Source organism: Larus michahellis, chromosome 2, assembly GCF_964199755.1.
Source record: "Larus michahellis chromosome 2, bLarMic1.1, whole genome shotgun sequence".
In the NCBI taxonomy this organism is placed as follows: domain Eukaryota; kingdom Metazoa; phylum Chordata; class Aves; order Charadriiformes; family Laridae; genus Larus; species Larus michahellis.
The window spans coordinates 18,304,449-18,328,748 of record NC_133897.1 but is presented as its reverse complement, the minus strand read 5'-3'; the positions used below and the strand labels follow the sequence as shown (position 1 = coordinate 18,328,748).

Here is a 24,300-nt window from a genome sequence, read left to right as displayed (position 1 = left end):
ATTTTTATTTTGCTTACTTTTGCGCTGCACTTTTATACAATAAGAGCACAAATAAGTCAAAAGGTTCAACACACACATAACCAGAAACCCTCCCAGTCTCAAGAAGAGAAGTGTTTGCTCAACGCCTGGATGCCAGCTACCTTTTCCCTAATGTTTCCATGGAAACAATATCAGCCTGAATAAAGTAAAGATCCTGTAGTATTTTCTATAAAACTTCAATTACCTTATTTCGATTAATCTGATCACTGTTCCCATGGAAATTAAGTTTAAAGGCAGCTGACTGCCTCCAGCTAAGAATGATCTCTTTACTTGCAGATTTCAGTTGCTGGCTATTGAGCAAGTCTCAAAAAAAAAAAAATCACTTCGGCTTCAAAAGTAACGCTTTAAATTTATGGGGCATTTCATAAGGAATAACACCTTGCGTTACACTTTTTTTTGAATGCAATAATTTTGATGGAAGCAAAACGACTCATTGCTTCAGTGGTAATTACTCCAAATACAAATGTAAACTTTTGTCAGTCGTCAAGAGGCTTTTTTACAGATTATTATTTTTTCAACAATTTTCATCCTTTGGTAAGCAGAAAGCATGTGGCTAGTTTATATTTCAGTGTATGAATTAGACCATTACTTACAAATACTCTGGATGAGAAAGGTATTGAAATTCTAGAACTCCTCCATATATATTCTGTATGTACAACCAAAGCAGGAAGCTTCAAAAATTAACTGGAGATCAAGCTTCCTCTCCAGACAATGAGAAAAAGAAAATCCTTAAATTTTATCCACACAGCTTTCACATTTCTTTGCAGATTCGGCATCCTAGTATTGTCCATGCATACCTTACTGCTAGATAGTTCTCTAGGGTTGAAAACATTGTGTATCGTGTGTTTTGCCAAAAGGATTTGAGGCAAGACTGCACCACGTGCCTCCTTCAACAAGGACGTCCTTACAAAAGTTAAGATTTCCTAGATTTATGATGATCTGGATTTAAAAAATGACAACCGCCACCTATTATCTAGTACCTCAGTATTAATGAATTCAACTATAGTAAAGTCCTTCTCCCCTTGCCAGAAATAGTAAAAGTTTTCAAACCAGCACAACGGACCACATCTGTGCCTTGTTTGGACAGTCTGCATGGCAAGAGTGATCACTTTACTCTTGCCACCAGTAGGTTTTGCATGCTTTCTCTGACTGAAAGATGTAAACTATAACGTAAGAAGCAACCTTGCCTGATTCTCCTCTAGAGCATGAAGAACAATTATTTTTCATTGGCCATGAATTGTTACCAGCTGCCAACCACCACACTCACACCTCCTCCTCCAGATGGCCAGGTGGTAAACGCTTACTCACACCGCCTTTTCCTTCATTTTTTCCCATCTCCAAAGCAAACAGCAGTTCAGACCTCCACATGAATTTACAGAACTACAGTCTATTCCATTTACTAGGGAGGCAGAGCTTTTTAAAAATAAATATAGTTGAGAACCCAGCAGTAAAAAACCTTAAGGACTTCAAGTATCAAAGCAATTTCTCAGTGAATGAGCTATCAGTTTCAATAATTCCACCCACTCCAAGGTGGTCTGTACATCTCTCCAACTCTACAATGCTTTCTCCTGAAACCACAACACACTCGCTCCATTTGTTTTGAGGTTAGGTGCCACCTATGATCTACCAATCCCCAGTCCCACTTACTGACCCACACTTTCTCTTCTAGTGCATTTTCCAGGCTTGCTGCTCTTGGGTAACACAGCTCCTCTGAGCTCCTTCTGAGGTAGCTGGTTTTGTCTGCCCTGAAATCAGAAACCCCTCTCACCATTCTTTTAACAGGTGGAAACATACAAGCCACCAAAATTCCCTTAATAACACACCCTGCCCTCTCCATCTTCTATACAACATGAACAGTTAACAGGAAAAAAGACTTCTCGTGACCTGCAGAAACAGACAGTTCCAACCATAAATTATGAAGACCGTATAAATATTAGCTCTAGAGAAAGCATACACAAAGAACAAAGTAATCACGTAGTAAGTAACTTTATGTTCAGCAAAAAATACTTCAATAGTAGCTTCAAACTTGAAATGCGGAAGCAGTCAACATTAACACCATCAGGCTGCCATGAAGAAAGTCAACTCCATTTCAGTACAATCTCTACCCTTTATTCCATATTATGCATGTCATGCTCAGGTCTTACAGTATCTCATATATTCTCCTCAGCCACCGCCACCCTCCCTCTCCTTTGATATAGACACAGATATCATTCCCTCAGCCCATGGGTCATCCCCATCAAACGTTCAGAACCATTAGTTGTCACACACAACTCATCAGAACAACTCATAATCTGAACACTCTCTCTACGTTCTTTTGGAAAGAAGATTCGTATGTGTGGATGCTTGAGCACGTGCCCAGGTAGGAACATTCACAATTTGGATGCATGACCGAGAGGTGAATGCACGTGATCTGTGCGGCACATATCCGGATGTTGGGAATAGATGTCTGATCCATCATGGGGTAGGGGAAGCTGCACCATATGACCCCTCCACGAGTGCAAGAACAATCTGCATAGCTCTTCCCAGGCGAAAGGCAGGACAGTTACGAGTTACCCTCTAACATAAAACAGACCATGAAACCTTACTGAGATTCTTTGGTTCCTTCCTGTAGATGCAAAGTCATTCATCCTGCAGATTAACAGCTTTTTTTTATGGAGTGTGTGTGTGAAGTTCTGGGTAAAAATTAAGAGTGCGTATAAGCTTGTCTATGAACTAGGCTTGTGTCAGTCCAGACTGAAGATTCAGCACATCACCTGCAGATTGTTGATTTTATCCCTGTAAGCATGTGTCAGATCAATCCCTTTTGCTTTGCCCTTGTCAGGTCATTTTCTGTAATTTCTATTTTTATTTTTCTCATTACCAAAAAAGATGCTTTCACCCTACTGTGGATCCATGTTTATATATTGAAAAACCTGAGTCTTCACACTGAAAATTTCCAATATTTCTATACCACAACAATTGTAAAATCTGGGCTATGTAATCATTTGATTCAATTTCCATGCCAAAGAAATTACATCAGGATATGCTCAACTACTTTCTTTTTGGAGACGATGGCTGTTATGCCATTGACATGGCAAAAATTAGCACATACAAAAGAATTTCTCAGACTTCAAGCCAAGTCATACCCAGGTGAAACTAATAGAAAATTAGCACAAATTAAGGTTTTGCAGGACCAGCTACCAAAATACTATGCAGTTACAATAAAATCAGACTAGATTTATCAAATCTTCCTTACTTTTGCAGTAGTTATTTTCTTTTCCAGTGCCATATACTACTTTTTGGATGTACAAACTTCCCTATCAAGAGGAACAGCAACACCACTTACTGGGGCTTCTTTTTCATAATGCGAAGTACGGTACTGGCTGAAGAACTGTGCATGCTCTGAGCTAGCCAAAAATCAATCAGTGAACTGCAATTGGTTAAGAAATACTTCAGTCGCAGCCCAACAGATAAGCTTAGTCAATTCTTCAGCATTACATCCACAACCAGAAATGTTTAAGGCGACAGCGCAAGAAGCTTCATCCTGGAGCTAAACAGACAAGCAGTAAAACGTGTCCAGTGCGCTAACAGCAAGCAAACGCACATGGAAATTCTTGCAGCTCCTCTAAAAATAAGCTAAAAGAGTAGTTAGAACAGATCTTTATTTATCCCTTCTGTTCCTCTAAAAAAACCCAAGCAGAGCACATGTGTACTATTTCAGGTTTCAGCGACGTTAGTGCTTATAATTACCCTGAAGGATCATCTCTTCATGTTTCTTTTCTATAAATCTCTACAGAATACTGGGATCTCAGCTATATAAAAAGTAATGAGATGGCTGAAGATTTTTGGTAGAACTTAAGAGAGTCATGTAATAAGACAAGGAAGTAACAAATTGAGGGAAGCAGAAACAAATTTTAAACATTCAACTGTCCAGAGCCAGTTTTCTCTTCCAAACTGTCAACAATGGTTGTGGGTTCCCTCTTCTTTATACTTTGCAAAGCAAAATCTAATCAACAGATTCCTTTATTGAGAAAAGGGATAGCAAGAACAGTTGCAGCAGTTTTTGATGGTTTTACTTACTACAATAGGAATGTACTGTAGAGAACAATCCAGTATTTGCAGGGAAATGGACTGGATGATCTAATACAACTTTTCCATTTCTGACTTCTTAGAACAGCTCAGGCTGGTCCAAGTTCACAAAGAGATTTCTGTCCAACAACACTGAATGAAGAGAACTCTAAGACAAGGTTTGGAGCTTTTCTTTTTTTCCTTTTTTCTTTCTTTTCAATATTAAGAGAGACAGAATAGTAAACCATATGCCACAGTATACAACCATACAGAAAACGCTATGACAATTAAATACCCATAAAATATCTGTAGAAAAAGTAGAAAGTTCATTTTATACTTAAACTTTTCGAGCAATTTGGAGTATTTAATCCATTTTATAACTTAGAAAATATTTGAAATTATTAAACAGTTAGATAAGAAGATCAGCTTACAAATTTTTATTAAGCGGTATGTCTATCTGAAATAGAGAAATATTAGTACCAAATTAGTAGTATAACTATGCTCATTTTCTTCCAAAAGCGACACCAGGATCGCAACATCCTTGGCTCTAAGCTCGTGCTTTTCTTTTTCTTTTTTATTACAAAATATCTGTCATCATTCTCTGCCTGAGGAATTAAAAACATTTGTCTTTGCAAGTACAGTTGACTTTAAGAAGTTATTGCTAGGAAAAACTGTCTTTCAAATAAGACACCAGAACCCAGAAAGAAAGATTTGGCACTTTTGAAGCCTTGTAACAGGGAAAAACTATGGCAGATGGCGTTCATTCTTCTGCTCTTACAGCTCTTTTCCAAAAAGGCTATGGAACTGCCTTCTCTGAAACTTGATAGGATACCGAATAATCCTTCTAAAAAAATGTGTTAAAGGTCAAACAAATACCATGAGTTTCAAATACAGTTAAGCCCATCTTGCGGCAGGGATATGAACTAGATAAACTTTTGAAAGCTCTTCATGCCTTACACCACAGAAATCAAAAGGTGATGTTCAATAGCCTGGCACATGCACTGGGTCAGACCAGATGCTCTTAATAGTCTCAATTCTTATAATTAAAAAACCATCGTTTGAATGAAATTAGTATGGGGTACTAAAGAACTGCAACTAATGAACACGAAAGATGCAGTTTCAAGAATTAAGTCTATTTTAAGATAGTAAGAGACTTAACAGGACATTAAAAGAATTGTTAACAGGGTCAGAGTTACATTTAATACTTGGACCTAAAACCAACAAGATAAATAATAAAGATAGTTGGAATACTTCAATGCCTTCTTATTGTAATTGCAATAAAGTGACAATTCACTGATCCCAAAAAATTTCTATCTGCCTCCAGAAAGCTTTCTCATGAATTCTTTCTTGTTAAAATCAGAAAGACCAATCCACCCTGCAATAACAAACAACAGGGTAACTAGGGCATGCAACTAGAAACGCCAATTTTTCCAAACTGAGAGTGTATTCAAGGTGAAGTAAACTAGTTGCTGTTGTGCGCCTTTGTCTTCTTTGGAGGGAAGGGGCAAAAGGGAGTGGATGAACATGTTTGAAAAGATTTAGGTTTTGCCTCAATAGAAAATTAGAGCAAACGTTAAAATTTCAATGCTTCGCAGATCGACACTTATTTTCAAGCCAGCCTTCTCTAACTCCCAATCCAGAAAGAAAAGTGACTTAGCTACTGATCTAACACTTTGCTTAGAAACACTTAGATACACCACTGTCAGCCTATATGAGAATCAAAACCAGTGTTCCCCTTTCAGTGATGTTCTTAGCTACCTTAACAGACTGCTGCAGCAAAGCCGTATGGAGTCTGGAAATCACTGGGCTTCAGAAACTTTGATGAATTTCTTTAAGTGAGTATTTCCAAGCACTGTTCCTCGGTTTGTTACTTCTGTGCATCAACTACCAGAGAGTACTTCTGTTTATTTTATATGTAAATTCTCAGCTAATTTGCAAATAATTTTGGCCAAGTATCGACACTATTACATCCTTTTCAGAATAAGATAGTTGAAAGAAATGGAAAAAGGTGGCTCTTGAAACCTACACTGAAATAATCCCAATTTTAAGCTTCTTCTAGATCAATGACTTGACAAGGATAACAAATTCTGCTCAATTATGTGTGAGTCTGGATATATTCACGGCATGGGTTACTACCACCTACTGACTCATTTGAGACCTCAGAATTTCCTTCCAGCATGAATTAGCTCTGTACCGGAGACTGAAGACATACTTACCATTTTGTAGGAGTGGAACATTTCTAACCAGCTGATTGGTCCCGTTTTTCTGCTATAAGCAATTTTAACATTATCAGGGTAGCTCTGCATACTCCCATGGCATGCTTTGATTTCTTGTTGCTGATCATTTTCATAGCAGGACACTTTACTCAAATATTCTTCCAAACTTATTTTAGGTCGTACTTTAGTCCAACATATTTATGTGCAAAACACAATTTTAAATGGAGGCAAGCCAATAAAAGAAACAGCTTACTAGAATTTCAGTTGACTTTGTTAAAGGAAATTATTTTAAATTAATGTGGCTACTGAACTGTTGCCATACTTGACCTCAGAAAATATATTCCTTCTAATTTTTGCTGTGAACATTTATTTATTTAAGCTAAACTCCAGGTCTTGAATGTTGACCATAAAGAAGTCTCAGATTTCCTGCTACTATTTCATACTCTTTTTTGCTAAACAAGGGCAAACAACATATGTTTGCTGCATTAGCATTACACTGCCAAAACATCACTCTTAAATGAAATCATCTATGTATTTTTGGTAGAATCTTATTTAACAACTTCCACCCCTGACAGAAACAGAGTTAAAACAAGGCTGTTTTGTTTTCACTGAGCAACAGTTTGATCACTGGTTTACTAGATGGCGCTCAAAACATTTTTCCATATGCTCTTCTCAAAGAAAATCTGACTTAAATGTGGTTTACCTTCACCAGTGAATGAAGGCTTTTTTCACCAAACATATCCCAGAGGAAGGTCAGGTCTTCCTGGCTGTCCACATGTGGCTGCAGCTGGGCTGGCAATGCAGCCAGCAGCTCGTACAGACCTATAAAATGAAAATAAAACACAAAGTGTAATCTGGGGGTGATCTCATTAATTTCACTTAACAGTTCTGTGTAATTGGCTGCCTGGAGCATGTCTTTTTAACTGAATAGGGAGTCTAGAGTATCCAGCATAACATTAACTTGTAGAACCAAAAGGAACATTTTAAAAAAATTACTGAGAGGCAAGTATTAGCAGTGTACTTTTTACCTTGTCACAGTTGTCAAGCTTCTACATCCATATATATTTACACAAGGTTATGCAGAAAATTCATAAAGGTTTTGAAAAAAGGACAAAACCAGAAAAAAACATACATTCCTTTGCTTAATCGTTATTCCATTTCCCTTGATGTTAGCCAAAGAGTGAAATGAGTCATGAATAGGAAAAACTTCCTTAAAAGAACAGAAACTGGATAGGGTGGTCCATTAAAAAAAGGTTCGTGGTTTCTCTAAATATTTCTTGCTAATATATTGCTTAATATTTTTTTTATCCCGTGTTCAGTAGGAATCCACAGCAAGACAAAAGGAACGACTCTGTTTTGCAGGATTAAATCTTAAAAAATAAAACCAACACAGTTTTCCCAGGCACACACACACAGAAATATTTCAGTAACATTTTTAATTTGCAGGTATTTGAGATTCTCCATAGGGTTAAAGCAATTGCTGTTCCCGGTTATTTGTGGCACACCTCAGCAGCGGTCTCCAAAGGGCAGACAGTAGCGCACTGTTCCACGGTAGCATACAGCATAAAATATCCATCATGCACACAGGCCATCAAACTGCTGTCCAAGAAATGTAGCAACAGTGTTTGCTGCAGCCCTCTTTAGGGAGGTAACCTGGCATGAGTTGATATCAATTCATAGCACATGTTTAATTTTCCAGTGGGATTACTTGGGGTAAAAAGGACAAAATGCCTTTTTTTCCTGTCTGCTGTCTACAAAAACACCAATACTCTCTTGGGATCCAAGATACACGGTCCTGCTATTATTTTTAGTCTGAGTAAGTGCTGCTGTTCATCACAAGGACAGATTTACAAGATATTCTACTGGTAAAGAACATTGTTGTAAGTTACAGGTTACCTGTCGTTATTATGCCTATTATCTCCCTAAAACTTATGATTTAGAATACTTATTAGTAAACATAATTCCAAAACCTTTCCAGGCACTACACATCCCTTTCAAAATTACATACAGCACCCTTCGGATCCAACTATTTAACATTTCTGTCCTTTCACTGCCTTTCAGTAAAATATTCTGGGGAAAAAAAGTTCTTTCCAGATACATTCTTTTTGTGGTCCAAGCATTTTTGGTGGTTGACAATCATTTCTCTTAGCATCTTTCTCTTATTTAAACCTGCTCTTGTTTATGCTTCTGAAATAACGCAACAAGAGAATACAACTCAAACCACTACAATTTTGCATGGGCAAAAAAAGAATGCTGAGCCTTGCCTAGCAAGACACAGTCAGTGATTGAGCCGACACACAGAGAACAGTGGTTTGAATGAGACTCTCAACTCCGACTTTTCTGACTATTAGAACTTCAGCACTTAAAAAACCAGTTATGTTTACCAAGCAATATATGCTTCTAAACATTTTAATTTAGAAAATTAAAAAAAAATTTCTTTACACTCAGCCTTATATTTCTGCACATAGCCACTTTTGTTACTGCAAATACATTTACCTCAGAATAACCTGAAGGTTGTTAGAAAATTGAATAGAAAGTTCAGTGTAAGCTTACACTGTGGCATAACTGCTCAGGAACAATTCACATGTGCCATTCAGAAGAAAGAAAATATTAACTTCAGCCACTCCCTTCAAATAAGAAATGTATAACAGAGTAAGCTTTCTTTTCCTTGATCCATCAGATCTGCTCAAATTTCACATATAATCTACTATAAAACTATTCTGTCCTTGTAACTTGTTCCTCAAAGCTTTGATAATTAAATCCCCAGGAAAAATAAAATGAAAGTTCATGTTTCCTGATGGATTAACTATTACAGTAGTGACACAGGGTGAGACTGAATCTGCCTATAATGAGACTTAGGTTTTATGCACAGAACTCCCAGAGAAAAATGCCGCCTACCAGCCCTCCAAGACTGACAAACCCTATGGGTGCTTACAGACATTAAGGTTTCCACATCCAGCTCAAAAGTGTCTGTGGGCTTTACTTATCCATATAGCCCTGGATTGCCCCTTCGAGGGAAACGTGTGTCCATGTCCCTAGTGCGCTCCTGATAGCTTCAACAGCAATGCACCCAATCTGCGCAACTCCCCTGGGGAAGTGGAGAAAATTAGACAGATTCTAACTGGTTTTCTCCAATGCCTTTTTTAAGAAAAACAGTATGTGGATCTTTTACACACACACACCCCTCCAACTAAAACGTCGCATTTTATTTGTGTCTCAGTAACACGAAGTGTGTTGTTCTTATTCATTGCAGTGTGAAGAAACAGTGAAAAGTGTGGCTGGCATATGACTTTACTAGCAAATGGGATTTAAAAGAAAGTGCTTTTGTGATAGGGACAGGGACAAAATAATTTGTGAAGTTACTGTAAACTGGCAACGAAGTTGAAACCACTACACTGGCAACTACATATTGGCCTAATTTAAATTACCAGATCTGATAGCTTGTCATATCCACCTTTCCAACGTCCATCTTTCTTTGGGCAGTAGCTCAAATCTCTGCAGCCCTCTAAGGTATCACAGATATCACATGTACAGAGATGCTGCCACACAGCAAGAGAAGCCATCCGAGTTGAACAGCAGAGACTGCTCCAGCCCAGCCTCGAACCTCCTGCAAAACTAACTAGTATCTCAGGTGGTTCTGTAAGCCAGAGCCAAAGGCCCCTGAAATCAACGCAAGTTTCTCACTGGTTTTAGTTCTGTCAGGCTGTTGAAACTAGATTTTTGTTTTAATCTTTTCAGTTGCAATTCTGAAGACTGAAGTGATGCTACGCTGAACACTTTCAATCACTTCTAAAAACAGAAATTAACTTTTAAAAAGGCCATAGGTATACCCCCTATATTCAGATGAACTGTTTTGTAAATTAAAAACGCATGTTCACCACATAAGCCATGGAATGAGATATATCAGAGCTGAATACTACTGTTGTAAGCACATGGCTGACAAGCCTCAGTTGTGCTCTTGGTCTCAATTTGATATTTCTCATAAAGTCCCACCTCCTTGAGGCATATGACATGCATAGACCTCCTATTAAAAAAAGTACTTTCACACTTTTTTTCAAATATGTCCACAATTTAAACAAACACACAAAAAAAGCTTTTAAAAAGTGTCTAGAAGTGGTGTTTAAAAAAAAAAAAAAAAAAAGATGAAAAGCCAAAACCAAAATCCTGTTTTTTTAATGCCTGATATTGGCAACACTGTAAAGATGTTGAAAAAAAAAAAAAAACAATTTGCTTTTTTTATACACTGTTGCTATTCTATTCAGGTTCTTGTAATTTTTTTCAGCCTAGTTTGCCTAAATTTAACCAGCTTTCACATTTAAAAGGAATCATACGGCCACTGGGATTTTCTAGTATCAAAATACTTCAGGTGTCAAAATCCAGTAAACATGACTTACACAAGAAAAACACATTTACTTTAATTTTAAAAAGCAGATCATTTATTCAAAGGTCCCAGAAGACCTGAGCATGCATAAAAAAAAAAATTAACAATGAGCTTAAACAGGGAGATGTAAGACTATTTTGCAGTTATAAGAGGTCAAGTGAGTCCGGTCGGTCCTACAAATCAACAACAGATCACAATGTCATCATCTCTGGCCTCTCCCAAATCATTGAAACAGAGGAGGAAAAAGGGCCTTTCTAGATTAAACAAGATCACATAATCCAGTGGCAGTAATTGGAGTCAACGTTAGATATTGGTATGCAGCTATATATGAAATATATTCACATTATATAAATTAGGTACAGTATTTAATACTGTTTGTCAAGTAAGGAAAAGCCTGTAGCATGGGAATATTAATAAAAGGAGACAAGCACTGCACATAATACTACTATAAAACTCTTGTAAGAGTGGAAAGGGGAGGGGGGTGTTTGAAGGTGAATATATAGTCTATTAAATCTAACTACCTGATTCAAGAATAAAAAAAAAATTGAAAGTAATAAATTAATACTGGACATACAATACACTTTTAATGAAATTTAGTTCAGCCACGAAAAGATACTCAGGGAATTAAAAACCAATGACTAGATAATCTTGCCTAGAGAAACAGTCCATATAAACTATATGCACGTAGATAATCTAAATACACATACATAACCTAAAACTAAAATTTACAACAGCTTGTCATGACAGAGAAACTACTCTGAAGGTTTCGGACTAGTGGCAAGAGCAAGTAAGATAAAATGGCTGCAGAATAAGGCTTGTAGCATTCTGCCAGCTTGGACTAAGGAAATAATTTCAAGGGAAAATCCAGCTATGTTTGAAAACTCAGCACCATCCCTGCTTAAAAAGGTAATGGGGTTTTTTTTGTTGGTTTTTTTTTTTTTTTTAACACACTTAAACAATTCCTGTCTTCAGCATACCTTCACCTTTTCCTAAACTTAATTAATACAATTTAGTTTTATTCAATCTGAAGAACAGAGTGTATAATAATAACGGCAATTCCAATTTTAAAATCTGTATGCTAAATTTGCACATGCAATAATATTTAAGACTAAGCAGCAATGGAAAGCTTTTAAATCAGAAACAACGGGACATAAAGGATTTTTCCAGTTCTAGAAAATTGCTTCCTTCATAGTGTTATATTCTATAGAAGACTGCTTGTTCCTAGGAGGAGAATAAATGGCCAAGCAACCGATGAAAGTGTTCCCGTACTGAACCACTCGCACTGCAGATTCCAGATGCTCTACATTCTTGACATCAGAATGGAAAAATTTACTGTTAGTCTAGAGAAATTTAATATCACCATTCTTGTCATATCCTTCATAGCTTCATTATTAGGACAAGTCTGTGGAAGCTATAAACTAGTGCTAAATGATAAAAAAATATGGTCTCTGCGTTCCATCACTCTTGCATATTACAAGAAAACACCAACTTTGTTTTGGTTAGCGTAAAGAAAGAAATAGAGACAAATGGATGTGCATTTGCTTTCATATGTTAATTAATTTCCTGAATTAGCATTCTGAACAATCATGCCAGACTTCGAATCAAAAATTTTTACAGTAACTGAGGGATAATAAACACTAAAGAACATATATCTAAGCCCAGAACAACACTGTAAAATTTTATTGTATTAATAAAATGGGACACACCAACCTTTAAATTTTCCACTTTGTCAAAGGTAAAATAATCAGCACCATTTGCTGCCATTTATAACAAGCTGACATTTTTTCACATTTGAACTGCACTTTACAGTTCTATAAAGGCTCAGACGACACTTGCCTTACACAAGAGCAAACAGCATTGCAGTAGAAACACTCATTCTGACATCTTTGCTGCTGCATAATAAAATCAGTCACTAACACCAAATATTGAAAATTATTTCCTTCTGAAGTTTGAGATCAGTATTTATGCACAGGTTCAAATAAAAACATATGCAGTACACATCTGCATTAGGACAGACGCACCACACCGTCCTATCAGACTCCAGTTGTAAAAAGACCACTATGTGCTCAATTTTATGTGCTACAAATAGTTCTTTTTTATGTTCTCTTAAGTAATTCCACTGAATATACGGGCTTCCTGACACTGCAAAAAGTTAAAGACTCACAATTTTTCTCTGCAGAACCAGAGTGATTAACTCATTCCAGCATGTACCTTTTTTTAAATTTCGCAGTTTAACATTTAAAAAAAGATTAATCTAATTTTCAAAGGTACAGGATGCCAAGTAACCAGATAATCATGACATGCAAGTGATCAACATCTTTGGGAAAAAAAAAAAAAATCTGTTTTGATTTATTTGTTAATTCACAAAAGAAGTAAAATGCTGAAATCCTTACAGATGGAACAGCAATTGAAATGTCAATGTTCTATTTTTTTTCCTAACGAAAACAAGAATTTTGCTGTAAGTGTACTCAAAGAACAAGACTACATACTCACTAAGGGCAATACAGTCTTTTAACTTAAAAGTTGTACCTAATTTTTATTCCTCCAAGCTACAGTAATTTGTTAACCCACCTTAAAACAACGTTATGACAGAAAATGTAGAAAGCGAGCAATCATTTAAGCCCACCACTTTTAATAATATTATTTCCTTCAAAATGGAAAAGTCTTCAGTTTTGGAACTTGGCTCCCAGAGCTAAAGAATCCGCGGTTGTTTGAAACAGTTATTGGTCTTTTAGGATTTGTCTCAACATGTGTATTTCAGATTTAGCATACTACATACCATTACGTTCTGATGCAAGTTAAAATAGTTGATCCCTATTTGCATTCATACAGGACAAGACTGTTGCTGCAGAGTTCTTGCTCGTATGGCTCATGAATGCTGCTTCAAAATCAAAACCCCTCAAAACATACTTACTAGACACTGTGTCAACAAGGATACTTTTAAAGTTCATAAAATGTACTTTCTTGAGTATTCAAAAGCTCTCCTATTATCTGCAAAAATAACACGTACTTACCTAAGTATTCAAAAGCTCTCCTATTATCTGCAAGAATAACACATACATAAAAATGATTTAAAGTGACCTATCAAGCACAAATCCATAAGCAGCTTGTGGAAAGCCCATACAAAGATCTAATGGTCGTTTGGTTTTTTTTTTGAAAATTCTTGGCTCCTCCAACAAAGCCTCTATACTACGACACCTTGAATAACCTTGACTAATTGACTGGTCCTTTGTACAGGCATCAGCTTGGTGAGTCTATTTCTATCTAGATCTTCATCAACACTAGAGGAGCCAATAGCAATGACCTGGCAGGCAGGCAGGAAAGAACTCATTCCAGCACTAGGATGTCACTGGGCACACTCGCCATGTTTAACTTGTTAGTCACAGTTTGCAAGGTTAAGAGCCTTGGAACTGAGGAGGGGTAGCGAGGAATACTAAATGTGGCCAAGGAGGACATAATATTTCATTAAGAGACTGAATAAAGACTTCTAACAACAGAAGCCAAGACTATTTTCAACTCAGTTATGCCTAAAACTACTGGAAACGTCAGTTGATTACCATGTATCTCAACCGTTCTTACTACGTCTTGAGAGTATAAGAAAAAGTCCTACAATCCTAGGCAGTACTGATGCCCAAAAACATGCATATTCTTTCAGTACTGTGTCTCACCGTATGACTGAGTTTCAAGTTTAACACTCAAGTTATGCCATTACATCAGTCAGTCATATATGCATACAGACACATTCACTTGATATACAAGTCTATAGAGTTATATAGGAATATACAAAAGTTTCAAGAGTCAGGTACATCATCATCTTATCTTGAAAACAAGTTTAGAAAATTAAACTGTCTGATATTATTAAACCATTTCATAGTTTATCCCTAAGATTAATATGCTGCACTTAGGTGGTTTTTGTTTGTTTGTTTGTTAAACCAATGTGTTATTTTGAAAACAAAATCATATTTGAACTGCTGTCTTCCACAGCAGGCAATGAACTGCAGGCAGGGAAGCTTCTCACTGCGTCTTAGTAGTACTAAATTTCCCTCAGATTAACAGCTTTAGTTTTATTAAATCAGCCAATACTTGACCTGATGTTGGGCTAAGAAGCCACAGAACCTTTCATCTCACAATAAATGCACACAATACATACACTCTGCTGGCTAACCTGGGTGCTGGCGCAGCTACACTTGTGCCATAGAGCACAGTAGTCCAAAGGACATCTGGCATCACTAGGAACTGTCAACCATTCCTGTAATTACCGCTTTTGGTTCAACAAATGTAGCTATACACTTAAGCCTCTGGTTAGAAACAACATAGGCTGCTGCACTTTCAAATTTACCACAAAACTACACGTTGCTCACCAAAAAAAAAAGAAAAAAATTGAGTAAAAATTGTTGCAGCTGCCAGACCATTTGAATTTAAGTTTGTGTCCAAGAACTGTAACAGTTTTAAAGAGTTTAACATCAGTAAATATAATTGCACACATTTTCTGATTCCACACTGCTGAATCAGCCTAGCATAATATAAAATATTAACCCAAACAGAACAGTTTAGAGAAATTTCATTCTACTTTGAACAAGTTTTCCAACAGTCACCCTAAGTATGTCGATACCAAAAATAAATACCCTTTCCAACACCAGCAAGTTATATTTTTAAAAATTAAATCTGATAGCAATTAAAGGTAGCCATACGTCTCATACTTTCCCAAATCTTTCATATTAACATTAGCCTACAAGACATTTAATGCCTCTGGCAGCTGGAGATGGGGAGAATTCAAGAATGCACTGTAAAATATTGGCTCTATTTATTAATTCAGTATAAATTTTGCTAGTGTATCAGTTTTCATGAAAATCTAGCCATATCTGTGAATTTCAGTGCGGTGAAAAATTGAAGTAGCCTTGAAATCATGATGCAGGCAAAGGCATTTTGATACTCCACTTACTGTGGCACATCTTTGCCCAAGTGGTAAGGGACAGTGGGAAGCAGGTGAGTGGAGGCTTTCCCTCTGCTCCGTTTCCACTGTGACACATCCGCGGGGAAGCAGAGGCAGCTTGGAGCAGCATTCAGTCGCCCGGCAAGCCTTCACCCTGGCAGCCTCCAACGGAAGAGCTACTCCCAGAAATCTTTCCTTCGTTGTTCTCCTAAATTCCCCTTCTCTTCATCTCATAACAACGAATCCAGATCTTTGGCCACCATTTTATGTTATTACATTTTTTTAAACAGTCTGTAAAAAAAGAACTCCCTGATTTCTGTCTCCCTCCTTGTCCTGAAAACTGATTTAGAAGGCTAAAATCTTTAGCCACTTTAGCTTAATTTGTCCTGCTCTACAAATGTTTGTGATGTCCCCCTCGCAGCTCAGCCAACTGCTCAGCTTTTTCTTCGTGTTACCATTTCTTTTTTTTCTCTCCACCTTTTTATCCTTTTCATTATCAATCATTCTTAGAAGAGATTATGTTAAAACTGGCAAGTTGATTAAAATGCATCAGTATTAAATAAAGGGAATACATCTATATGAAAACAGTTAAAGCAAGGATAGCATCTTTCGGTGTTCAGATGACTGCAAATCATCTTTGAACTTCGCATTGATTGCAGTGGTCTCATTTCACTGGGAGATAATCCATATGGACTATGGAACTACCATATCAACATAATATTCTAGCAAAATATTTCTACCAGTATTCAATATATGCACATCAACAGCATGCAGCTTCAGAGATCAAGATAATTTTTAAAGAATCACAGAATACACTACTAAAAATGTTGTCTGGAAAAATACCCAACATTTAGAACAAATTTCATATCTTTATTTTGTGTGATACAAAACAGAAAAGAAAACACCAAAACAAGGACTATTTTAAAGGCCACATGAACTTAAAATTTGGTTAGTAACAAATGTGTTGGGTTTTTTTTTTTATTTAAAAAACTAACATGTATTCAGTTTTACAGGCTTGTAATACTGAACAAACTCCACTATCTGGCACAGCATTAGCTCCTATACGTATTCAAGAAAAAACTAATACAAGCCCCGTGCATTTTTTTCTTTCTATAATTTACAATATGCAAATTCATGAACTGCTTCTGCCTTTCATTATAGTTAAGCAATCTCACACAGTTTTACTTGGTGGCCAAACTTGTCTCATAAATATGATTTTCCTGCTGACAATACATGAATCAAAAACACAAAGTCTGCTTTGCACATTTGTGCAGTAGTTTTTAAGGACAAACAGAAAAGCATTTTCAAACTCGTCAGCTGAGCAAGCTTGATACAGGGCTGAAAGGAAAGAAATCTGTACCAATTTTATGATGTTTTTCACACTAAAACAACACTTAAAGCATAATGATGTCATCTTGGCTCTACCAAAGTCAGCAACGAAGCTGCCATCAACTACTGTGAAGCCAGCTCTGGAAACTTAAATCTTCCTAAATATATTAGATAAGTGAATGCCAGATCTTGCAGACTTGCTTTACCTGCAAAAGTGCAAGTCTTGCTCAGTCTTCAAACTCTATTTGATGGGCTTGCACACAGAGTTCAAGCAGACCTTTGCAACACAGAAAATATTTAAAGCTTCGGATGCAGCCTCAGGCAGGAGCTCAGCCTTCCATTCAAGATAGTCGCTTTAAGATAACTTTGACCTGACACTGACAGGACTATAAACCTTAAGGGAGGAGCACGATCATGCACGTGTTATAAACAACAAATAATTTTGATTATTATTATATAAAAATAGAGCTTCTAAATGGCTAAGGGAGAGTGGAAAAGAAAGACACGTGTACACATAAGCCCTTCTCTGTCTTAAAGTTAAGAAGCCAGATCAGACTGGTAAGGTACAAAATTAATTTCAAAGTCATTTGATGAATCTAAATTAATTAAAACAAATGTTTTAAACAAAAGACTGAAAATATTGTAGCCATGCTTTTAATTTATCACAGTTTAAAGTCTGGTAAATGCCTCTCAAAACAGATTTAAAAGGCATGGTCTGTGTTCAGAACATACAGGTTAAAACGTGGTGTAAGTATATGAAGAAAGCAGCTGCAAGGACATGGTGACATCCCTAATAAAAAGTCTGTTGACAAAGTAAAAGCAATGTAAAATTAATACAAGAAGGTCAACCTTCAGGCTGATCAAATATGGCACATCATGAACACTATCCTGCGTTTGACAGTGGTCTGATGCCTAAGACTATATAGAAAAAAAAAAAATCATCAATGCTTCCATACTAGTGTCCGAGTTTCCAGTAGTTCATGACTTGGCAACTTTCTGATATTCACAGATGATACGTTTCTATTTACTAGTCCTCAATGAATTCTTTCGCTCATTTTTAAATCCAGGTTTATTTTTACTTCACCAGGATACAACAGCAACAAAAATAAGCTAGGTCAGGGTTTTGTTTGAATGCACTAATAAAACGGTCTCAGCAGACAGACTAAATGAAGTGGCATCTCTACCCTAGAAGTGCATTTTTGTTATGTCCCCAGTAAGTGACTTGCTAACTCTACAGCATCCCAGATAGTCTTCTCATGGACTACAGCAGTTTCAACTCATTACACGGGTTTATGCAGGCAAGGCAAGAGAAAAACTAGTCCACCCACCAAGGAACAACACAAGTAAGAAAATCCAAATTTTTTTTTGTGCTTCTCTTTTTTTTTTTTAATTTCAGACAGATGGTAATAACAGAAAAGCGGGGCTCTGACTAGAAACCACCTGTATTATAACCAGGACAGAAAGCACAGTTTGATGTAATTATTCAAAAAATACTTAAATACCTATCATCCCTATTAGGAAATACCATAAAGAAACTGGAAGAAAATAATTCTCTTTTCCTTCCAAATGCCAATTTTTATTTAAAGAAACAATTTACAACTTGCAGCAGAAAACAAGTTGGATTTTAAAAGCAGTATCATTTAACAGTAAGACATTAATGGTGCATATCACATTTTAATACAGATTGCCTGAGAGAATAGAGATAACTGAGCATTACCACACACCATAATTATTAAAGGTGTATTTGGGTTAAATATTAAAGATGCATTTTTAATGCATCACATGCATTGAATAGAACAATAAAACATGTTTCTAGAGACGTTTTAACATACACAATTTAAGAATTACAATTTTTTCCCCACTTTTTGGAGACCTTTTCTTTCTCTATTCAGGGAATGTCCATGACTATTATTTTTGGACATGTTACCATTCCTTAAACAATAAAACAAGCAAAGTTGTCAGCATCAGGCACCAGTCATCACATATCCCCCTGCTGTTCATCTCAACATGTTGTTGAGACTTCTGAAACGTCAGAAAGCATTTGGCCAAGTAATAATAAGAAAAAAATTAAGGCACATTTTGGAAGGACACAAAAGGTTGCGTGATGAAGAAAGCAAAGATCCAGAATGGAAAATCAGCTCAGAGGAGACCCTGATAAGTCTTCCAAAATTCACCTTTAGCACGCTGAGCAGCTTCAACTGCACTTATTTCCATGGGGCAAGGAGGAAAAGAGACAGGTGTGTAGAGGTAGGGTTTGGCAAGCTAATAGTCAAATCCCTTAAGCACAGGAATAGGGAGACAAAGCAAATAAAAACAAACACAACCCTCCCTCCCCATGGTAATGAATAAATAAATAAGTAAACACACACCCACAACTCTAAAGATTAATATTTTAATCTAAGAGAAATTTTGCACAGACCTGAGGTGTGGAAAAAAAAAAAAATCACTGCACTGTTCAGTCTGTTTAAAATAAGAATCAAATGCAGCTTCTTACATACGTATTTTTTTGTTTCCTGACTTGAAATCTCACGCTTTGTTTTCAAAATCCTGCTGTATAAATCTATGTGATCTAGAATAACAAGCATTGGGGTGGAAAGCAGGGATCTTCGTACTGTAACCTCAGCCAGATCACCTATTTACCAAACACCCTCAAGCAAAAATACTAACTAAAAAAGGGACAAAAATATTGTCAGACAAAGAGAATGCACGCACAACAGCAAGATGAGATTTAACCTTTGAATATAGCCTAATATTGCAACAAAGAAGGTGAAAACTATGGAAAGCTACATATCTGTACTCCCACTGCCTGCAGTCAGTGACAGGAACTGGACTCTGACATGGAAGGCAAGGGAAGGAAGAGAACTTCAGACGGTATTTTTCTTCTCCTAATTTGTTAAAGAAGTGTCAAAACTAAATAGTCTGTGTTCAGAAATAACTCCACTGATAAATGTAACTCACAGAGGGGATAGTCTAGACTGCTGCAAATATTAAGGCATGTATGATATCATCTTTTTTTTCCCCTCCTACTTTTTCAAGTTAACATTGTAGGAACCATGCTTAGAGGCGAATCCAAGTTCTTCAGATCCATATATAATATCTGTTTGGAGTTGTTGTTTTCGGGGGGTTGGGGATGGAAAGGAAGATGATGATGGTGGGACTTTTAAAAATGAATTTATTTTACCTGTTGTGTTTCATGTATCTAAATTAACTTCAGGGAGAAAAGGTTATGTTTAAAGTGTTAAATTAAGCATCTGTTGAGACCATAATTAATTATCTTATTTGATGATTTCTTGAAATAGAGACCGTAGACTTAACAAATAAGATCTGGAGGAAGCATGCAGTCCTCCCTGGCTTGCATACCTGTGTCACTTCCAGATCCAGCTGATAACGCTGGCATGATTTAGTCTGCAGAGTATCACGCAGGACCGTCAGACTAGCGCTCTGCAGCCAGAAGGCAGAAGTTAATTTCAGAGTAACTGCTTGCAGCCAAGTTGTCTACGAAGATTTATGCTATCTCCCGGTTTCTCCTAGAAAGAACAGCAACAGAATTTTACAATTAAGAATATTGTTAAACTGTAAATTACTGCAGCTAACCAAATCCAGTCATTATCACAAAACAAGTTTTTGATTTAAGACTCTCAAAACAAAGTGCTTTGCATTTATTTATGACTGTTAAGATATTTTTTTGCCCGGGTGAAACAAGTTTTGTTTTCTTCAGTCTAGCCTATAATCCCATTCTGCTGTAAAAATAATTTAACACATTTCTCTCATGTAAATTATACTCTTTAACTCCAGCACATTGGGTATTTTGGAAATAAAGTCTAGGGCTACTTTATTAAAACAATGAATAATTTAAGTCACTCAAATTTTGCTACTACTTATCACAGAAAAAAAAAATAATTGCTTACTCACATGGTAATTTATTGAATGTTTCTACTTAACCTCCTTTTATTTGTTTTCAGTTCATTTAAGATCTGACATGCAACTTTTATTTGTAATCTGGAAATATAATCTGAATTTTAACTAAAGTTGTAAAAAGCAGGACTGGGCAAACACTTCTCTAAGGTAAATAGCAGTTTGATTTGTGAAGTTGATGGAGCTATTATCATGCAGACGACATTAAGGAATCTTTCTGTAATTCATTACTACAAAGTCAGTATTTTTTTAAGACACATTTTTTAATTATTGCACAGGCCTACTGATACTCAGTTTTGTGTCTTTCTTTTAAAAAGTCATTGAAGAAAATTGAGAGCAAATATAACAAAAGTAAAAACCAATTTCAAGTATAAGTGAATATATTTAAATTCAAGTACGTTAAAATATGAAACTGGAACACAAACTTGTGAAAAGAAATTCAGAGTTAAGACTGGAAATGTTTACTAATAGCAGGGATGGGGTCTGATGTGTTTGCAGGCAGAAGAAAGGAAGAGGGAGAAGTAGAAGCTAACAGAAAACGGGTTTTCTCCAGATTTCCTTGAACAAAGCAAGCAGCATAGTTCTGCTTTAGCATAAAAAAATAAACAAACAGAAGAACATTTTGCTGCTGCTGCCAGTTTGGTTTTTGTTGTTTTGTATTTTTTTTAAACACATTCATATTAATCAGAATGACTTTTGAAGTCATCTTGGCTCTGAAAGTGCATTTTTTGGACACATTTGTACTTGGCAACAGTCTTGTGGAAGAGTAACATACAGGTGCTGTAAACACTGTATGCTGTTCAAAATTTTGTTTTTCACCAAAGAAATCCCCACTTTGCTAAAAGTACTGCAACATATTAAGGGCCACCCACAAGATTTTGTTTAGTAAGTTTTAAATCAATTAGATATAAGCTAGTTGTTAACTCGTCCCTAGGCACAAGCCTATAGTTTAAACAGTTTGGCATCTTTAAGTTCTTTTTTTTTTCTCCCCGAAGTGTTTACCCGAAGAAAGATTTTGCATGTCAGCTTTCAAACTCCAGTGAACCTGCTTTTTTTTTTTTTTTTTAAGGCAGCAAATACAGCAGAAGTTACAGCCCTGGATAACTTCTATGATGAAAAGGATCAAGTAGAACTTAAAGACCTATCTATTAAGATTGTTTTATTAGGGTTTTGAGGTTTTCTTAGTTATAAAAGTTTGTGGTGAAGAAAAAAAAGTGAGTTTTCACTAAAAAAGCATCAACTTCCAGAAAAATAATTTGACATTCATCAAATCAGCACAAAATCCATTAACTTAAAATTTAAAAGACATAGGAAAGTTAATTATTTCAGACTGAAAGCTCATCTTATGATGACAAAGTTGTAAAACATCGATATGCAAAGCTAGCCAGGGTGCAGTTTAATAGAAAAAAAAAAAGAGAAAAAATAGAAACATCGTGGCCAAGGACACGCTGTACCAATTAAGAAGGAATATATTCACTTTGCATTAATTCTGCTTGTTTTCTTTTTAACACATAAGCGCCATAAAGAAGAAGTCATGTTCTAAGCTCACTTACAGTCCCTAGTGTGAGCACACGACTACAGCCGTACGAAGGATGGAGGCATTTTTAGTTTTCAGGCATGTAAGAAACTGGTTAAAATAAAATGATTTACTATTAATAGGGCATCTTAGATTTATATGCAGCTTAAAGTACTTTTGTTTATTAAAAAAAAAACCAACCCAAACAGGCAAGGCATTCTCATTAAAGGTGCATTATTATTAAATAGAAATTCAGGTCCCTTAAAAAGTTCACTGCGAAATGTGGAATGTCTTGTTGATCTACGTACATGTCATGTATTTAAACTCGATGGTTTCTTTATTTTTCTTTATTTCACGGTAAATCATTCAATATTAAAAAAATTCAAGCTCATTATTATTTAAGAAACTTATATACGGCACAAAGTTATTCCCACTAGATCCTAAATATATATTAATGAAAAATAAATGACCTGATGAAATCCTTACCAGTAAAATGCTTAATATTTTGCTGGAATAGAACAGGGATTTATTTTTTTTTTTCTAACTTGCAAATTAAGCTACATTTTTGCAGTGATGATGTTATTTTCTTTGGCTCACTCTATTTAAAATGCTTTGGAAGTTTTTGCCGGAGCCCAGCCATAGGCATTGCTGACTGCTGTATGGAATCGATTTGCTGCAACACAGAAATACCAGCTGTTACAGTATGTCCTGAGAGGGATTACCGAATATTCTTAAATTGAAGTTCAATCCATCTTTCCATAAAAATTAGAAGCCAACGCCAGGAACATAACAGCAGTATCAAGTGCACCTGAGGCATTTACAATACCCAGCAGGACTGTTACAACCAGCCTCTAAAAAGGGCTTATTTTTGAAATTTCATTATTCCACTCGTACCTTGCTTCTATATATCACACCGTATCGGGTTCTGCTGGCACCCGCCGTGTGGAAACAGCGAGAGCCGCGCAGGCCCCTCACACGCCGGGCACTTTCCACCGGCCCCGCGGCCGTGCGCGGCGCCTGACACCTAGCGGCGGCGGGGGGCGCCGGGCCGGGCCCGGCCGCGCCTCACCGGGACCCGGCCCGGCCGCGCCTCACCGGGACCCGGCCCGGCCGCGCCTCACCGGGACCCGGCCCGGCCGCGCCTCACCGGGACCCGGCCCGGCCGCGCCTCACCGGACTGCCCAGCTGTGGAGAGGAGCGCCTCGAAAGGTTCCAACGTCAACCATTTCTGCTTTTGATCACAACAATATAAAATGAAATAACTAACTAAAATTTAACAGTAAACTACGTTTTAGTTATTTCTGCCTGTATTTACTTGCATAATGAATGACGGTTCTATTTCTAGGGCTTTCTGCTTGAATTGGTATTAAATAAAACCCCAAACTAGATGTCTGTGAGAGGAAGAGCGAGGTTTCCCTGCCTTCCAACGGCTCCCGCACGCTGCACAAGCACATCCACCACGCCAGACGCCGTTCTAGTTTGCTTCGCCGCCAGGCTTATTAAGGTGACAGAATTTACCGGGGTGCCAAACCCCCCCAGTTATAAATAGCCAGGAGCAGGGCAGAAGCCTCCGGGGAACGACTTCCAAAACTGCAAAATCCTCAAATTACACCTCTCCCAGGGAACCGTTTTTCTGCATATGCCACAAATAAGAGAGGCCCCTTACCTAAGAATGAGGGGATAAATCTTGTCCCTGATGACCCATGTTGTCACTACAGGAAGACTAGTAACGATGGACAGTTCTAGGCAGATCAGATAAAATAGCAGGGTTGGAGCCAGTCGAACAGTGCCAAGATGAACACTCTTCCACACATTTTTAGCTTTAGTAACTTCTTTCTAGCATCCTCTATTGCTTTGGAATGGAAGTGACACCATTAGTCACGCATACATTTTATTTTAGTCAAGTTCATTTTTCTACAAGAGA

General features: G+C 36.9%; 1 protein-coding gene across 9 annotated transcripts in view; it reads right to left on the bottom strand.

Moving 5' to 3' along the window:
* MPP7 (MAGUK p55 scaffold protein 7) overlaps window positions 1–24,300 on the bottom strand; it is a 156,395-nt gene that overhangs the window by 93,947 nt on the left and 38,148 nt on the right. For all 9 annotated transcript variants that reach the window (XM_074574387.1, XM_074574395.1, XM_074574388.1 and 6 more), the window contains 2 exons: window positions 20,306–20,472; window positions 7,006–7,124 (listed from right to left, as the gene is read on the bottom strand). In XM_074574387.1, coding sequence (XP_074430488.1) covers window positions 7,006–7,124; window positions 20,306–20,342 — 156 coding nt within the window. In that variant the 5' untranslated portion in view covers window positions 20,343–20,472. The remainder of the gene's footprint in view (window positions 1–7,005; window positions 7,125–20,305; window positions 20,473–24,300) is intronic.